A 17,851-nucleotide genomic window follows, 5' to 3' on the forward strand; every position below is an offset into this window, starting at 1 on the left:
GTTGGATACGCATGCAAGAAGAGACGGAAATCGAGGGTACCGAGAACGTGACAGCACGGCGTGGTGGACATCATCCTTCGACATTTCCGCGTGGAGTCGAACAGCCCTCGCTCACCGAAGTGATTCCTGCGAGGTGAGCTGCAGACAATGTGGTGAAATGTACTGGATGATCGTGTGGAGCCAGATGCTGCGCTCTCCCTCTCATTCCGGAAGCTGGGACTGCAAGCAGGAGCCAGCCCATGGGAGCATGCAAGCAGACAAGCTGCCCGGAGGTATCCGCCGACACTCGGTCGTCCAGCCAACACCGCCACAGGCAATCCGCATTGACCAGAGTACTAGTTCCAGTGTCCGATTCCCGACGAGCGGCCTCGGGCCAGAGGCGCTTACCGTGTGGACTCATGGGAAGGGACGGTCGCCCACCGAGCCGGTGACTGGAGCCCATCCCGCCGGTCCGCCCACGTCCTCGCCGGAGCAGTGCCACACCACTTTTCAGCGGCCAGTGGCGACGTACCCCTCGAAAGACGCGAGCATAGAAGGCGGTCCGAACGACTATAGGAGCGCAAGACTTTTCAGAACCAAAGGTATACTTAGGGTTAAGTTCCGAGACCAATTCGCCCCGCGGGACTGGCTTGCCCGGCGGACAAGAACTGAACCGCAGTAATCCAGGCGCGGCAGGCTTGAGAGGCACCCGATACGGGATCGAAGCTGCGACGTACTGCGGGTGTCCAGACACCGGCGGGGCGGTCGCGATGACATTCCTTGCGGAAAATTGGAATCGGAGAACTGTGGGGGAGGCGCCGTGCGTGTGAGCGAAAGAGTGGAAGCTGGAACGGCGCGGGTCGACGACGGGAAGGCGACTGCTGGCTTGCACAGTGCGATATAGATTGACGAGAAATGCCTCTCGGGTGGGTTCCAGAGGTTTGGCGTGCCTTGGATCGAGACGGTTCCAAGATGGACGCTGTGCGGGCAACTTCCGGGGGTTTGGGAACTTGAGATGTTTGGATGTTGCAGGCTGCGGGTTGCAGCGAGCGACGCGTCTGTTGCAAGTCCGACGCGTCGGGGCTGCCAAGATCAGACCGACCCACAGCACATGCCCCACACGGCTTGTGACAGCGGGACGGCAGGCACACCGCCCCATGGGCGGCCCAGCCTACCACGTCATCATTCCCACTCAAACGGCCAGGTTGCCGGACATGTGATTCGACTCTTTCTCGCCGTGTCTCGGGCAATGCCTCGACTGCTTGTTCCGCAGCCGGTTGTTTTCTGATTCAACTCAATCACAAAAGAACCCCGATGTTGCCAAGCATACCTCGGTAGTTGACAGGCGCTGAGTCGCTCGCTGCCAACGCCTTCAGTTAATCTTCTTTGTCTTTCCCTATCGGGTAGTGACCGGTGGTAGTGACCGGTGTATCCTGCCGGCACCTTCATCAGCGCCCCTTTCCCGCTTGCACACCCAAAATCAGCGTCTTTAACCGCTCCTTGCAGGGGCATCACCACCCGCCATGGCCACTCCCGACCCCACAACCAACCCAACCCCCGGGCACCATCACACCTTCAACCAAGCCTGCCGCCTCGCCCCCGTCCAAGAGCCACCACCCCCCAAAGGCCTCGAAGGCATCCCACCGATCCGCGCCCAGTTCTTCTACGCCTCGCACATCCCCATCGACGACCCGCTCTCGGCAGCCACCACTATCGTAGGCGGCGGCGGCGGCGTCGGCAGCGGCGCCGCCGCTGGTGGCGCCGACTCGAAGCTCTCCAAGCTGCCGCTGCGGCCCTTCTCCGCCGGCGACAACGCCGCGCTCGAGCGCGCCTGGCTCTCCCTCGCCTCGGACCGCGACCGCCGCAACCACGAGCTGGCCCGCCGCAACCGCAGCCCCAGCCCGGCGCTGTCGCGCGAGAACGCCGAGAAGCTGGCGGCGATCGTCGGCTTGCTTGCCGCGAAGCATCGCGAGAAGCACGAGCGCGAGGGGCAGGCTCCGCCTGGTGGGGTTGGGGCTGGGCCCGGGGGCGCCGTTGGGGCTGGGGGGACCGACGCCCCCGAGCCAGGCGGGGTGCCTGTTTGCTGTGCGGAGCTGCCGATTGATGCGTCGGCTGAGTTGAGGAGGGAGTTCTGTGCGGTCACGAGGCGGAGGCAGCAGAGCTTGGACCATGACCGGGTGCTGGCGGAGGTTATGGCGCAGATGGCTAGGTTGAAGATGGAGGCCGAGGGGACAAAACCAGAGTCGGTGGTAGCGTTGGGGACGGGGACCAACCCCGCGGTTCAGGCTGTTGGGAGTGTGGGCTCCAGATCGTCGACGGCGTCCACTGAGGGTGCAGTGGCATCGAGTCTACCCGTGGGGAGCGCCATTCCGGCCAGGCCGCCAATGTTGGATGATGGCATTTCCGGGAAGCCGTTTGTTCGGGTTGAGCCGACGTCGAGGTCGAACAGGACCTCTGGTACGGGCACTCCCGACGACAGGGCCGCCAAAACTGCGCTTCGCGAAAAGGCCAGAGGCGACAGTCGAGCGTCCACTCGTGGACGGCCTATCGCGGAACGGTTGGAGTGTTCGGCTGAGGTGCCCGTGGGGATTTCGAGGCTACACATGGTCTCGCTGCCCGTGCTGCAGATGAAGCCGATTTACTGGTCTCCGGTAAATGACATTGCCACCGTGCTGAGAGCCACTTGGTTCTACAGGTAAGAGCGCATTGCTGATACCGGGACTTCTTGGTTAACGAGCTCTAGAGACACTATGGTGCCCGTAGAACCCGGTGTCGCGAATCAGCTTGAAGCTGGCTATCGCGAGCTTCGGCCATGGACCGAAACCTGGGCCGATGAGCTCAGGTCTGCTCTCGACGTCGGTCCGCTTGGCGAAGAGAAGGTGGCCCATCGCCTCTGGCCAGAAGCGACGGACAAACGGTACAAGAGCAAAGATGGCTTCCCCGCCGAGCCGCCAATATCAGCTGATCCGTTTTGCGCTGCGAGGTGTTTCCGCGGGGAGGCCGCTGCTGAGGGAACTCTGGAACCCGTCCACCTGGAACAAGGCACGGCGCTGCCCCCTCCTGAGTCTAGGTTGTACGCCAGCTACTACGTCATCTACAAGGACGGTTCGGCGGCCTTCCTCTTGAAACCCAGCCAAAAACCGTCCGCCTACTACGGCCGAAGACCTGTCTCCAAGATCATGAAGGGCGTGACGGTAGGATTACCTGTCGTCCGTGGATTTGACCGAGCTGGGTGGGAGCGGGTGCACGATAAGCGGGCGGCTTCGCGAGCGAAGGACGTGATAACGGGAACGCCAGCGCCGTCGCAGGCGCCGGCTGCCGGACAAGACGGGTGCCCGGGTTGTCAGCTAGAAAAAGACCGCGGACAAGTTACGGACCTGGTCCTCGTTGTCCATGGGATTGGGCAAAAATTGTCTGAGCGAGTGGAGAGCTTTCACTTCACCCATGCCGTCAGCGCTTTCCGGAGAGCTGTCAATATCGAGCTCGAGAGCCCCACTATCAAAGCTCTCCTCCGGCCAGGGCAGAATGGGATTATGGTCTTGCCCGTAAACTGGCGCCATCTTCTCAGCTTCGAGGAGGGTGGCACAAGCGACGAGGGAGACAAGGATGCCTACTCGCCGGAGGGCTTCACCCTGAAGGACATCGAGCCCCCCACGATCCCAGCGGTGCGCAGCATGATCTCCGACGTCATGTTCGACGTTCCCTTCTACATGTCCCGCCACAAGCCGAAGATGATAGCCGCGCTAGTTGGCGAGGCGAACCGCGTCTACCGGCTCTGGTGTCGCAACAACCCCGGCTTCGCCGAGAAAGGCCGCGTGCACCTCATCGCACACTCTCTGGGCAGCGCCATGGCCATTGAAGTCCTCTCGAAACAGCCCACGCGCGTCCCGCGCCCACTGGACCTCTCCAGCCCCTCCCCAGACAACCGCTTCTTCGAGTTTGACACCACCAACCTCTTCCTCCTCGGCAGCCCCGCAGGCTTCTTCCTCCTCCTCGAGCGCGGCAGCCTGCTCCCGCGCCGCGGCCGGCTCAAACCGGGCGCCGACGCCGCCGACACCGTCGCCAAGGACGTGGTCGGCGAGGTCGGCACGTTCGGCTGCATCGCCGTCGACAACATCTACAACATCCTCGCCAAGGAAGACCCCATCGCCTACCTGCTGAACGGCACGATCGACCCGGTCTACGCGGCCAGCCTAAAACCGGCCTACGTCCCGAGCACCAGCACGTCCTTCTTCAAGTCCGTCGGCGCCGCCGTGCGCGGCCTTACCGGCGCCGCGCCATCGTCATCCCTCACCACCGCAGGCGACGGCGCCTCGCGCAGGCCGCCCGCCGTCGCCCGCCTGCCGTCGCAGCTCGAGCTGGAGGTGCACGACTTCTCGCGCGAGGAGATCGCCGAGAAGAAGGCGTTCCTGCTCAACGACAACGGCCAGGTCGACTACTTCCTGCGCTCCGGCGGCGGCCCGCTCGAGATCCAGTACTTGAACATGCTGAGCGCGCATACCAGCTACTGGACCAACCAGGACCTGGTCCGGCTGCTGTGTCTCGAGATCGGCCGGGTGCCCGGCCGGGAGCACGCGCTGGCGTCGATGAGGGCCGTGAAGGTTAAGGGCCGGTTTGTGGGGCACTAAGGAGTCAGGAGTCAGTAAAGTGCGGGTGAGTTTGGCGGGATGTGGGGTGAAGGTCATGAGTTCGCCTTTTTTTTTTTTTTTTTTTTCTGGCGGTTGGCGTTTGGCATTGGGTAGCATGGCGTCGTGTGTTTACGGATCATGACGTTGGCGGCCTTAGATTGGAATGGTGTCAACTGGGCTGGCGATTGCTCTGGGCACTTATTGATCAGGGGAGTGTGTGGGCCACTCTGGCTGTCGGCGTTTCACCTACAAAGATACCCATGGGGATAGAGTGTTAATCACAGTCATAGCTCTAGACTGTACTACTTCCATTATCAATTTATGTCGAAGTGACTGGGCAGCTGAGGCTCGAAATTGCTCGATCAACACATGAACTCCTCGTTCCCGCACCCTCGCCACTCCAGACTGTCGGCCTAGCGGCATTATCCCCTATGTCAAGATCCGATGCTCCGCGGCTATTACCCGTCCAGCGCCATCAACTCGGCATCATCCAAATCGTCCATCTCGTAGTCACTCTCCTCCTGCCCGTTGCCCACAGCCACCGCCGCCGGGGCAGCAACCAGCGGGTTCAGCTCCCTGTCGCGCTGCGCTTGCAGGTCCTTGATCCGCTCCTCATCCATCTTCTCCTGGTGCCTCCGCAGGTCGGCCAAGCTCCACGTGCTGATGCCCTCCTGGTCCTTGGCGCGGAAGGGCTGGGCCATGGTCTTGAGGAAGCGGCGGGCGCTGCTGACCGCCATATCGGTGCTCAGGTTGGTGTCGGCGTCCAGCAGGGCCTGGTTGATCCACTTGGGCAGCTGGGCGCGCTTCTTCTGGAAGCGGCGGTCGGCGAGCACCATGAGGCCGTAGTCGTCCTTGCCGCGGAGCACGCGGCCGAGGCACTGGGCGGCGTGGCGCATGGCGTCGAAGGAGAGGAAGTCGTTCTCGCGGATGCGGTACGTCTCGCGCAGGAACTCGAGGCGCGCCTTGAGGATGCGCGACTCGGTGTACTGGAAGGGCACGCCGACGCACAGCACCGTGCGCCCGTACTGGTGGTCGAAGTCGATGCCCTCCGACACCTTGCCGCGCGCGACGCAGAGCAGCACGGCGCCGCGACCGTTGCAGCACGCGGTGCGGTACGTCTCGAGCGCGAGCGACGTCTCCTGCGCGTCCGGCGTCTCGACCAGGATGAGCTTGTACTTCCAGACCTCGTCCAGGATGCCCATGCCCTGCCACATGCTGATGATGGATTCCATGTAGAGGTACGAGGGGAAGAAGACGACCATGCCATCCGGCGTGATCTTGGCGAACTCGGTCAGGAGGTTGCCATAGTTCCGGACCACGCTGGGCTCGTTGCGGACCTGGAAGCTCGTCGATATGGAGGCCTGATCGCTGCCGCGCGTCACGATCATGGGCAAGAAGGACCGCCTGGCCAGCGTCATGCTGTACGATTCCTGGACGACGGTTGGGAAGTTGAGCATTTTGGGGTACATCTCCAGCGGCGAGATGGTTCCCGAGGTGATGATGACGGAGCTGAACCGGTCAAAAACCGGTTTGATGGCGATGGCGGCATCCAAGCAGGTGAAATGCAGAACCGGATTTGGCACCTCCGCCGTGTCGGACTCGTAGGGCTCCAGGATCAGAAGGAAACCCTTCTCATACGTGGCTACCAAGGTCGCAAACGTAGCTACTTCTTGCAGGGGCTGATAGTCCTCGATGTTCGTGAGCTCGAGCGTCCTCACCAACGAGGTCAACCGCTCTGCACAGAACCTCAGGGGCTTCTTTTCGATGAACGTATATTCCTTGAGGTGCGCAAGGAAGGAAGGCGGAGTTTCGGAGATGACCTGCCGGACTTTCATCCTGGTCTATGGACAGTTAGCAGACCACTGGCACGGATCACGGTGGGGCAGACTGACCTTGAGATACTCGATGAATCTCCGAAGGAACGCAACGAAGTGCTCTGCCCGCCGGATGTTCCCGGGGACGGCCTCCTTGAGCAGGTCATCCGGAAGGGCTAAGCCAAGCAGTTAGCATGGAATAGCCAGCAGCTCTGTAAGTACTCGGCTTACTTGGATTCGCCATGAAGGAGTCCTCCTGGCGGCCGTCGTCAGCGCCCCTCAGACCTTCCACGAGCTTCTCATACTCGTCCTGCAGCTTCTGCTGATCCGACTCCCTCATCTCGTTGATCCTGTTCTCCAAGTTCTGAGCGCCTCTCGTGGCTCTCCGTAACGAGTCCTCGGTGATGTCCGTGCTGAGCGACTCGATGCACACGTTATCGATGTTGTGGGCCTCGTCAAACACGACGATGCAGTCCTTGGACAAGTCTTTGGAGACGCGCTCGGCGATTTTAGGATCAAGCAGATAGTGGTAGGAGTATATGATGACGTTACAATATTGCATCTGCGTCGGTGTCAGTCCTCGGCGACCAACAAAAAGGCTAGGGGGCGGTCCGAAGGAAACACACCATCCGCCGGGCAGTGAAGTAGGGACATTGCTTGTGTTGCTCGCCATACCGCAGGAGCCCGTCCAAGGTCCAGATGCCGTTGGGAATGAGATTGTGAGGCTCGAGAAGGTCGAGATTGTCGTGGTAGACGCAGACCTCGACGTCCTCCCCCTTGTTCTTCTTCTCTTTGACGAAGCCCGCGGTCAGACTGCGGCAGCGGGCATCGACAACGTTGCCGCTCTTCTCCCGTTTTACAGATGGGTGCAGACAGAGGTTTTTTCGACTTGTGAGACCGAGCCCTCGGAACTCCTCCTCATGTCCGAGCCGCTGCGCGCGGAACTTCATGAGGGCCTTGAGCTCGACCAGCGCCTTTTCGATCTCGGACATGGTTCCTGAAGAACGGGTCAGCGAGGGCAATTCCAGGGGGCCCCGAAATAGCAACTTACGAGAGCAGTAGATGAGCTTGCGGTGCGACGGGTAGTACTGCTGGTAGGCCACGATGAGCGACAGCAGGGTGACCGTCTTGCCCGTGCCCGATGGCATCTCCAACACGCAGTTTCCCCCGGCATCGAGCGTTTCTGCGCCGCGTCAGGCTCAGTTCAAGAACTTCCCTCCGTTAAGTTTGGAGCGCGCACAAGTCTCACTTTTCAGATCTACCATGTAGCTGTCGAGTAGCAGCAGGACAGTCTATGTCAGCGGGACTGCAGCAACATCCATTCGTCTTGGGTTCCAACGCACGCATATTGCTCTGAGGAGACATTAGTGAGACGATAACCTGCAACAAGGCAGAGAAATACCTGCCTGGATAGATGCGCGGGTAGGGGAAGAGAACGGGCAGGTCGCTGTTGCCGCCTCGTCAGTTACAACACCGGAGAGAGCGGGACATGGGATACGACGCGTGCTGCGTACTCAATGTTGAACTCCATTTTGAACCGTCTATTCTTGAGTGAACGACTAAGTAAGCTTGCACGATGCTGATGCTGATGCTGATGCTGCGATTCTCAACGGGCAAGTCGCCCCCAAAACGGGCCTCTTCTGGCGGTTTCCTCCTTGAATGCGTCGATTGCGAAGGGAGAGTACCGACCCGGTATGGTCGGGCCACCAAATCCGCAAGCTCCACTGACTCTATCTCAACAATGCACCTGGCATCGCATGCCGTGTCTCTCTCTTCCTGCGATAAGGGCGCTCCTGTTTTGTTGATGGTTGAATCGTCGAACTTGCTGTGATGTTTCTGGTTTGGAGGCCAATTGGCAGTCACGTGGATTGCTGCCTGGCGATGGCGCTGAAGGAGAAGTGGAGTCAGCAGGCCGGTCTCCACACAGGACAGTACGGAATAACGCTGTTCCATACTCCGCGCACCCTTACATACGGAGTAATCCGAAGTTACCGCTGTTCCCTCATCAACCATTCAGAATCAGCTCGAGCCAATGCACCAAGAGCTGGTTCAACCGTCACTCTCACCCACAATCCATGGCGCGCGGTACGCAGGGAAATCCTTCGCATGCAGGTGTCGGCCTACTACTCTACCTGATGTTACTGTTTGATTGAGACGAGCTTCCGCCCTTTGGCAATATCGCGCAACGCCCCCGCTATCACCTCGACACATGGCCAGCGGGGTTGGTGGTATCCAACGGCAATTCCGATCCGCCCCTCCCGGCGCCGTCCGCCAACCAAGCTTCGCGGCCGATAACACGCTTCTCTTCCCGCACTGCAACCCACTGCAACGTCGGCGGGATCTCTTGCTGCAGGCGCCTCGCTTCTGCCAAGGAAACCTTCTAGACGCTCCATGCACCCGCTCCCTGCACGCCCACCGTTTCTCGGCCGCGGCATGCTTGATTGTCCCGCCTCGCGTTGCACTGGAGCCTAGGCTGGTCGCCATTCTTGCGCAGGCACGGCCGCGAGCAATGAGAAGACGGGGGACGACCAAAGAGAGGGAGAGGGCAACGTCGCACCCACCGCGTGCCACAGGTCGCCAACCAAGAACCCACTTCCCCGGCTCCTGTGCCCGGGCGCGCCGCTAGCTCCTCTCCGGTCCCGGGCGGCTATCCACGTGGAGAGAGACGAACGTCCCATCTGCCCGCATTACGACCTCGTGGGATGACACCGGAGGGTTTCTGTTGATCGCCCACGTGCGACAGTGCAGTTACTTACACAGCCAACAGCTGGACGACGATCTGAGCGGAGTCTTCTCCGTGGTGTTCGGTTTCAAATGAAGCTGTTTTTAGCACACCCACATCACCCTGCCGAACGGGAGTCTGTGTGTCCTCGCAGCTACACTAACGGCGGATTCTCACGAGGACGAGGTGTTTCAAAACATGCCGGGCAAGGCGTTCTTGACGAGGCTTGAATCCCACACCCCGCTCGCGGCCCCTCCGCAGCCCGTCGACTCGCCAGCTCCACGCCGCCGACCTGCATACCGCAGCATGTAGGTATGTAACCTTAACCGGCCTGGGGTCATCTCGAGATGGTGGTGTTCTCTTCATTTCCAGCCTCTTCCCGCCCCCCCATACGACCTTGTCAGAATGGTAGTCTGACATGCCGGTCGGTGCGTTATCACTGGCCGAAAAGGAGGGTTTCAGCGAACGCGGCGGCGCAGACGGCGCACGCCGACCGCGTGGAGCACGCGTGGAAGCCTTCCAGAACAATTGATCCCACCCTCGCTGTATGTAACTGGCGAAGCAGGGGTGCGGCTGAGAAGAGAGGGCGGGAAGCCCTGAGTGGTTCGGCGATCCCGCCCGTCCGTCATCACGAGCTGCCAAGGTGCGTGGTGATTGATTCCTTCCTTGCCGGCTCCCACGGCGCTACGGGGACGGACCCAGCAAGGGAGCTCTCAAGAACGACTATCCGTACCACACTCGCGATAGACAATACGCACTCCAGCGTGATCAATATTTCGTCATGCGCCGCGCGTCGTGGGATGACAAGGTTGGGATTCCTACTACGACGTTCTCACGGAGACGCTGGCCACTCTCGCCATCGGTTCCGGAGCATGAGGCCATCGGCCGCGGGGCTCTCTCGCTCTCACCGGCATGGGAGCCGGGCCAGGTCCTTCCCGCTCAGCTGACCAGTATAGTGTAATCCGTACATCAGACAACCTTACGCAGCAAGAATAACCCGCTATGAGGGACGGCAGGTGGGAGCTGGGGAGCTGGGAGGCTGGCGGCTGGGCGTCGCTCTGCACTCACCTCACTCAGCTCGGCGCACTGATCGGCTGCGCTTGTTGGCGGCTGCCGAAGTGCCCTGGCAGCTTCACGGATTAACCTTAGTTAGCCGCAGGCACCGAGTTAACTTGGGTGGGAGAAACGGGAGAATGTGGGCAAAATGTGCCCGCCCATTGGCCGTTGGCCGGGCGATCCCGTCTCCCAGCACCCAGGCACACCACACCCTTCCCCCTTGGCTTCGATCCTTTGAGGATCAGAGCCGGGAACAATGCCGGATCCACTGCCATAGCACATCCTCTGTCCATTAAGGTACACTAGCTCCGTACCTTAGCACGGAATATACTATACTAGCGTTGAGAGAGCGATGTGACCACGGCACTGCAGAGTGGGATAATTAGCCCAGGCAGCCAGATTTCTGAGCTGGGCTGTGGCTGTGTGCGTCGATATCTGAAACAAAGCAATGCGGAGAACCCTCCGATCGGCTCGATCCCATATCCATCCCGAGCCTTGTCGAGCACGTGTACTGTGTACTCCGTACTGTCATTAATATCTGATGTTGCTGCTGTTGGTGATAGACGGACCACTTGGTAAGTTACCCCGCCTTGTGCTTTGGGGCCAAAAGAAGAGAGGGGTCCTGTCCTCGTACTGGTATGGTGAAGGTTTCAATGCATGGCACACCTGAGTGCTCTACGGATACAAGAATGGTTTCGACAAAAATAGACGAAGTTGTAGATGTGCACGCTCGCCACTGTCACACGTGGTGCTGAACTTGGTCTTTCTGCCCCGTGATATCGCTGCTGCTTTGAGCTCTGTACGGATGGACGCTGGTGCTCTGCTGTTGGCAAGAGCGCTGTTTCATGATTACAGCTGCTAAGTTACCGTCGCAGTGCATGCAATGTATCTGGTGGAATCGCATCACCAACCTCAAACCGAGGTCCTTGGGATGGATGACGGGGATTCCCGCCAACTGCCGCACCGTTGGCGGCACGCTGCCCAGTCACCTGCCGACGGGAGTCCGTGCTGATTGCCGCGGGGTGGGAAGGGAAGGGTGCCAGGCACTACACTAGCGTTGCAAAAGCCAAGGGGAACAAGAGTTGGGCCGTGCGAAGCGCAGCGCGGCCAACCGTTTCTGGCATGTGCACGTCTTGATCAGCATGAACCGTAGTGTACACTGCGGATGGTGGAAGCGACGATAACTTGCTGCAGAGTACGGAGTGTGAGCTAATTTTGCCCGTCACCGTCCCCGGCATCGGATAGCAAAGACACGAGCTTTGCGAGGCTGCACCAAGATGCGATTGGCAGCTGAGGCTGATTCCTCGTGTGTGAGTGTGTGATCGTAGGCCATGAGAATAGGCAGACACTGAATAAGGTGGTGTTGAGATGTTTCATGAAACAAGTTCCCATCAGCGAACAAATCAGCTTCAGCATCAGCATCAGCACCGTCTCGTCATCAGCCACGTTCGCACTTCAGAACACGGGAATACCGCCAGGGCGGTAGCGTCGGCTGCCGATCCCTGCTGGACAAGAAGGGAAGGAACAGACCTGTCGAATGCGAATGCGGACGATCGATTAGGCGCCGTCCAATCAGCCCGCGAGATATATTTGGGCAAATTCTCGCTCGGCGTGGGGCCCCCTAATGCCACACCCCTCCCCTGCTTTGGGAATTAGCCTTAGCGGCGGATGATAAGTTAAACGCGATGAACTGTTGGTCTCCGTGTGCGCGCTGCCCCGCCAGCATCGGCGGGTTCCTGGTGCGTGTGCGCTTGGCTCGCTTGTTTCATTTCACCCCAGCGGTTCAGGTGTGGCTGTGCAGCTGGACGGAGGGGTAAAATGCTCTCTTCAAGTACCTCCCGTCGGATCTCCACTACCGTTTCCCAGGTATTGTGTAATGTAATCCGTAAGGGACGTACGACTTCGCTGAAGACCCAGATAAGAATAGTTTTGTTAAGAAGAGGTGTTTGACATCCTTGTTCAAAAGTGTATTTCATTTCAACGGACCGTTTCCAAGAAGTATGCGCTGTGGGGCGCCCGTATCCATACTGGAGTGTTGTGTCGTGCAGAGCAGGACCTCGCATCAGTGAGCTGATGGTCGCAGCAACGTCGCCGATTAGTGTAGTGTAATGGAGTAATGTAAGGTGTATGCCAATGTGGGGCGTCGTATCCATCCTGGAGTGTACTGCGGTAGTGCAGAGCAGGACCTCGCATGAGTGAGCTCATGGTTACTGCAACGTCGCTGATTCAACCCATTTCCTCGGGCTCTTCGTGTCGGAGGGTTGGACTCGGAAACCTCGTCACCGAGCTCCTGCAGTATCATCGCATTTCTACGTTAGTGTGCGGCCAGGTGTTTCGTTGCCTGGGGGCCAGACTGAGGCACGGAGTGCACAGTACAGTACCTGAGTTCCTGTTTGAGGCAGCGAGCTTTTCGGAAGTTTGAGCAGCCGAGTCTGGTGCATGCACAGTGTTGGTGATGAGTCCTGTTGACCCGGCACCCGACCTGAGGTGGTGACGGCTCGTGCCGACCAAGAAGGCGCCCAATCCCGTTTGCGATTCGGATGCTGGCTAGGCAGGCTGTTAAGAGCGAGTGGACTGGCCCGACCGCATCACCGACCTCAGCTCTCGCCCAATTGAGCTCTGTGTGAGCCGAAAAGGTGGTCAGAATGTCTTGGATACCTGAGTAAGGATCGTTCTCCTGTCCAAATCAAGCGAAGCGCAAGTGCGGGTGAGCGAGCGCACCCAAGAACCTCGGCACGTGCGAGCAAAGTTGCGATCCTGCTGCGAGGCTCCCTATCCTCCCTACCTCAATGCTACTAGTGTACAGTGCAGTACCACAGTAGTGTCGTACACGAACGTTTCGGATTCAGCCCGACGTGCACCGTTGCAGTGCTGCGGAAGGGTGTGTGGGTTCCACATACAACTTGACCTTCTGGCATGCTAGCCATGTGCGCAGTATCCGTCCTGTGGTCTGTGGTATGTATGTACATGTTGCTTGGTCAATTTTGGGAGAATCCTTTGGCTGCGACGTTGAAGTGCATCCCACCTAGGTCTTGCATCTGCGAAGCGGCCGCTTGCCCCAGTCCTTGGAAATCCCTGGCCTGGTGGATGGTAGAGAGGAGGATTTAAGGTGTTGGGGCGCAGCAGGGGACGAGCAGATATCGACAGACTCGACAGAGAGAGATCCGTTGTGTCCTGTAACTGGTGTGAATGTATCTGAGCTGCGTGCCCGGCAGACGCCTGCTGTTTCTCAGGTGCGGCCTTTTGCAGCCTGGTGATGAACCACCTGAGCTCTTGGCTGGCACTCAACATTGGCGCATTTTGCTGTCTCTGCAGAGTACCTTACTGTGTAGACCAGCAGATTTTTCGTTCGAAGTGGAGCAGTGAGTGAATGCTATTCCGTGCGCTAGGTACGGATTACACGTGTACTGTATACTACACTTCAAGATGTATCCGCAAAACGGAGTTGGTAAGTTCGGTCCACGCTCGTGAACCGGGAAAGCGGGGCCTTGACCGCCGATCATTGCGGAGTCCCTGCCACTGATCTCGGATCCTCGCACGGACAGCAGCAAGGTCCGGACGAGGTCGAACAAAGGCCTTATTCTGTGATTGTACGGATTACCCAAGTTAGCGCAAACTATCTGTCGACATTTCCGTACATCTTGGCCGTTGTTCGACCAGAGCCAGGAGCTCTGATCGACGGCCCGCCCTGTCCAACGCTCCTCGCCGTCACCCTGTACATTGACCACATCCACGGCTGGAATTCCAAGTGTACACTACACTTGTCTCGCGAGACAAAATCGGTCAGCCACCTCGCCTTCAGTGATACCTGATATCCCGTCCTCACAGACCTGGCTACGGGAAGGGCGTCCCACCGCTGCTGGTGGTTTGCTGAGAAGGTCTGCGGTGGCTTGTTGCTGATCGAGCCAGTCACCAACCCACCGGACCGACGCCGAATGTTTCACAGCTCAGTTACTTGCATGCAGACCGGCCATTTTTGGAATCCAGTCTCCTGGTACCTGATCTGATCTTTCCTGTCTGGGTAGGTACTCAAGGTATGCGCTGTGCAGTTGTGTCTGTTGAAGCATTGATCGATCCTATCAAAGGCAACGGTTCGGGATGCACTGTGGAATCCGCTGGCTCTGCGGTTCCCTGGGCTGCTCAAAGCACCTGAGCCGCCCTCGAGCTGGGCGCTCCAGGGGGTTGGCACAGCAGGCCCTGCTCCACGCTCCGATTTTAGGTGTGCTGCGCCGCACGAGAAGGTTTGGATGCCAGCAACTGCCGCGTTTCAGATTCACAGCTGCAGATTCCGCTTTTCTGTTGGCTCTCCAGCACTCTAGCTTCTCATCAGCTTGGAGGCGGAGTCCGCGGACGGCATTTCGGCGTCACTGGTTGAGACAGTCAACAGCAGCAACCTCGCGCGGGAGATTTGTTCCGTGGTTGCAAGCGGCGACTGACTATTATTCATTCGTAGCAGTAATTCAAACGAAATGAGATGAAATGTCGAGCTCGACAGGCAAGCGGGGATTCAAGTTCTCGGGAACTGCCTTGGCGGTTAAGGCCTTTGCCCCTTGTGTAGTTTGTCTACGATTGGGCATGGTTCATCCCGAAACTGGCTGGTTCACCGCGAGGTGGCTCGGAATCACAAAAGGAAGACAGCCCAAAAATTGGTAGTTATGACCACTCTTGCAGAACGAGTTTTCCCAAAACTTCTTAGTTGCCTGGAGGCTGCTGCTCATCATCCAGGGGCTGTGAAGCGGAGTGGAGCACACAACGCACTGGGCGTGCAGGCCGAGCGGGGTGGTGTCATTGGTTCGTCCAGCGATTGCTTGCTATTCACTCCGTACACAGATTATGGGACCTGTACCTACCTAGGTAGACAGAGGAGGCCGAAAAGCTCGTCATCTGCATGTTCAAGATGCTGAGGAAGGAGTGGGCCGTTGATTGACAACCTAGAGATGCCGGCCTACTGGTATTGTACATTACTGTGCGCATCGGAACGAGCCCAAAGAGGACGCTGCCCTGAATTGTGTGGTCTGGTCGCTCGGCAGTAACTTTGCCAGTGATTGGCCCAGCGGTCTAGACATACTGCGGTAGTGTACATACAAAGTCCCTACAGGTCATTTTTCTCCCCTGGGCCAGGCACCTCGCCCGACGCCACGGCAAGACGGGAGCGGCGGGCCAGACGGCACCGAACCACACCCTAGCGTCTCCGCAGTGGGTGCCGCGGCCCTACACTTGGTCAGTGCTCCGCGGCGGTTGCGATGCCGGATTGACTTGCGAGGCAGAGATCAAGTTTTTCTCTGATTACACTTGTGTACCCGTACCTCGCTTTGCCAATGGTTGTGACCGCATGAGAGCGAGTGATGACGTGAGGTCACTTGTGGAAATTAGTCAGGTATTCAACTTGGCACGAGGTGAGCCAAGGGGCCGGTTGTGGGCAGAAGGGCATGGCTACACGACACGAACGGCTCGCAAGTCCCCGAGGCCCACTGCGCCCGCCTGCAGCGTACAATTGGCGAATGAGGGTGTACGGAAGTACTGTGTAGTGTAACGAAAGCTCACGCTAGCTGTGGGGTTGGTCGGCTCGCATCGCATGCAACTCCAGATTCCACAAGCCTTCGTACATCTGTCCAGTTGCGACCCCATTAAAAAGACCATACACTTTCATTAGAAGGACCAACTACCTATAGTGGTCTATGCGCCACCCACCAAAGTCTTGCCGCGACCATCACCACGCAGCCAAGCGAACATATCGCTATAAAAATTGCAGATAGAAGGCATTTGCAAGGGCGAATACAAGCCTATAGGCTCACCAAAGTCGCTGGCCATAGCATAGGATGACGACAAACACGAGCGCTATGACGGGGGCTCCGCCAACTGCCGCACCGTTGGCGGCACGCACCGTTGGCGGTGTGTGTAACGTTAGTACGTACCGTTGGCAGTGCACTGCCTGTCACCTGCTCGCGGGAGTGTATACCAATTGCTATCGATAGATCAAGGTCATGTGACTAGTCTTGGCAATATATCAGCTTGGCCGCTTGGTGATTGGTCGAGGCAAGATTTTGGTGGTAGGCGTACGGACCCTCCTACTGTGTGGTCCTTCTATACTATACTAATGAAAGTGTGTGGTCTTTTTAATGGGGTCGGTCCAGTTGCTGTACCTATTTCCATCGCAAGCCGCTCCAAAGACGTCGCAAACAGAACGTTTTCCGACTGCGAGATCGACCCCCTTTCTCCTAAGGGCACCGATAACTAATCCGTACACTACCACCTTCCCAATGTCTCCTCTCGATAAAGACCCACTGCGCAATCCTTTTACCACGCCAGCATCCAATCACCTCATGAGCAGGGCCGAACAGTTGGGGGCCGAAAGTCGCATGGAACCCGTGGCGTTTGTTTGCACGGGGTACCAGAGAGCAACCTTTGCGCCCACGTGCGGCCAGCAAAGCCCGGAGTGCCTGGCGAGTCCCATCGCCCCGAGTCTCATCGCTCTCAGGGTCTTCATTTGCGGCCGACTGCCCTGTGTCCTTCCCAACTGATTTCAGAAAATGGCTCCCTTCGCCTATGCACACATACGCAGAAATTAACATGGCCTCATCAATTCCCCATGACGCCTTCCAGAGCTGGCATCGAACTGGTTCTGCAGTGTATGGCCAAGATGCAGTGGCGAGGAGTTGGCTGGCGGGCCTAGTCGCAGACGCGCTTGACAGACGCAAGCGCTCGCCTCCCCCACAGCGATACAACCGTCGCTGCTCGCACAGCGTGGTGCAGCCAACCGCACATGGCCTGGCCCGTGAGTGGTCCTTGACCTGTTCCTTGGGTCGCCGATCCGCAGTCCCGGTGGCCGTGATTCCGGTGACAGCTTGCCCGTAGGGTCTCCCATTACTATGGCAACGCTCTCAATGCCTCTCTGCACGGAGCTGCGCACGGCCGGCTCTTCCGGCTGTGCTCGAGAGTGCTGATGCCGGTCGTCGGGGAACCAGTGTTGCCGACGATCTCTCCGCTGCCGAAGGGGACCTCTGGTCCCCGCTGGCACCGCCCTCGTGTCTTCAGGTTGCCAAGGAGCCCTTCGGGAACCCGAAGTAAACCCGCCGGTCGTTGCAGCAGTCGCAAGCTGGGAATGTCTGGCTCTGGTGTGAGTGGCCGGCCGACGGACAGGCAAAGTCTCCTGGGCGGGACTTGCTACCCAGCGCAATCCGTACACAGTACCCATCTGTGTACAGTACACGACGGAAGCATACAGTGGACTGACGGCAGGGCAGGACCGATAACTACTACCACAGTAACTAGTGTACCTCAACTGACCCCTCCGGGATTGAAAACGGGATGAACCAGGCTTGACTCGCAAGGGTGTTCTGCTCTCCGTTGCGAACCCCGGGAACTTTTAGACAACCCCTTGAGACGCACTGCTCCCAAACCGGTGTAGCGTTTCTATTTTCCTCCGAGGGGGAGCCTTTCTCTGCACACCCCTCCCCAAGCTGGCTGCCCAGCCACAGTTCCCCCAAGCTTTCCCCCTCTCACCTCCCCCCTCCCCCCCGGCACCCAAACCCCCAACAGCTCCCGTACTAACCGCATCGCGCGTGGTGCTGATCCGCTGCGAGCCAGATCCTTCCTCATCGGGCTGGTGCCCACCAGCCTTGTCTCCCATCGCAGCTCCACAGCACCGGAGC

General features: G+C 58.8%; 3 protein-coding genes across 3 annotated transcripts; 2 read left to right on the forward strand and 1 right to left on the reverse strand.

Moving 5' to 3' along the window:
- Nucleotides 1–21: 21 nt before the first annotated feature.
- Nucleotides 22–1,009, forward strand: THITE_2124186 (uncharacterized protein). The gene has a single exon (XM_003657888.1). It carries the CDS (start codon nucleotides 158–160, stop codon nucleotides 659–661), a length of 504 nt encoding a protein of 167 aa, XP_003657936.1. The 5' UTR covers nucleotides 22–157; the 3' UTR covers nucleotides 662–1,009.
- A 493-nt stretch (nucleotides 1,010–1,502) lies between these two features.
- On the forward strand, nucleotides 1,503–4,607 carry THITE_2093095 (uncharacterized protein; the record flags this gene model as incomplete). The annotated part of the gene is made up of 2 exons (XM_003657889.1): nucleotides 1,503–2,674; nucleotides 2,723–4,607. 2 exons carry the CDS (start codon nucleotides 1,503–1,505, stop codon nucleotides 4,605–4,607), a joined length of 3,057 nt encoding a protein of 1,018 aa, XP_003657937.1.
- A 229-nt stretch (nucleotides 4,608–4,836) lies between these two features.
- On the reverse strand, nucleotides 4,837–8,051 carry THITE_2124189 (uncharacterized protein). The gene is made up of 9 exons (XM_003657890.1): nucleotides 7,936–8,051; nucleotides 7,828–7,868; nucleotides 7,765–7,774; nucleotides 7,671–7,690; nucleotides 7,473–7,604; nucleotides 7,048–7,418; nucleotides 6,653–6,983; nucleotides 6,500–6,597; nucleotides 4,837–6,448 (listed from the first exon to the last, which is right to left on the reverse strand). The coding sequence occupies exons 1-9, from the start codon at nucleotides 7,950–7,952 to the stop codon at nucleotides 5,066–5,068; spliced, it is 2,403 nt and encodes an 800-aa protein (XP_003657938.1). The 5' UTR covers nucleotides 7,953–8,051; the 3' UTR covers nucleotides 4,837–5,065.
- Between the last annotated feature and the right edge of the window lie 9,800 nt (nucleotides 8,052–17,851).

Source organism: Thermothielavioides terrestris, chromosome 6 (assembly GCF_000226115.1).
Source record: "Thermothielavioides terrestris NRRL 8126 chromosome 6, complete sequence".
Lineage (NCBI taxonomy): Eukaryota > Fungi > Ascomycota > Sordariomycetes > Sordariales > Chaetomiaceae > Thermothielavioides > Thermothielavioides terrestris.

What these genes read in the sequence shown, in the direction of transcription:
- THITE_2124186 (XM_003657888.1), top strand. Translation starts at nt 158, where the DNA reads ATGTACTGGATGATCGTGTGGAGCCAGATGCTGCGCTCTCCCTCTCAT.
- THITE_2124189 (XM_003657890.1), bottom strand. An exon ending in CTACATGGTAGATCTGAAAA is followed by an intron (nt 7,605 to 7,670) that starts GTGAGACTTGTG and finishes GACGCGGCGCAG; the next exon opens with AAACGCTCGATGCCGGGGGA. An exon ending in CAAGCTCATCTACTGCTCTC is followed by an intron (nt 7,419 to 7,472) that starts GTAAGTTGCTAT and finishes CCCGTTCTTCAG; the next exon opens with GAACCATGTCCGAGATCGAA.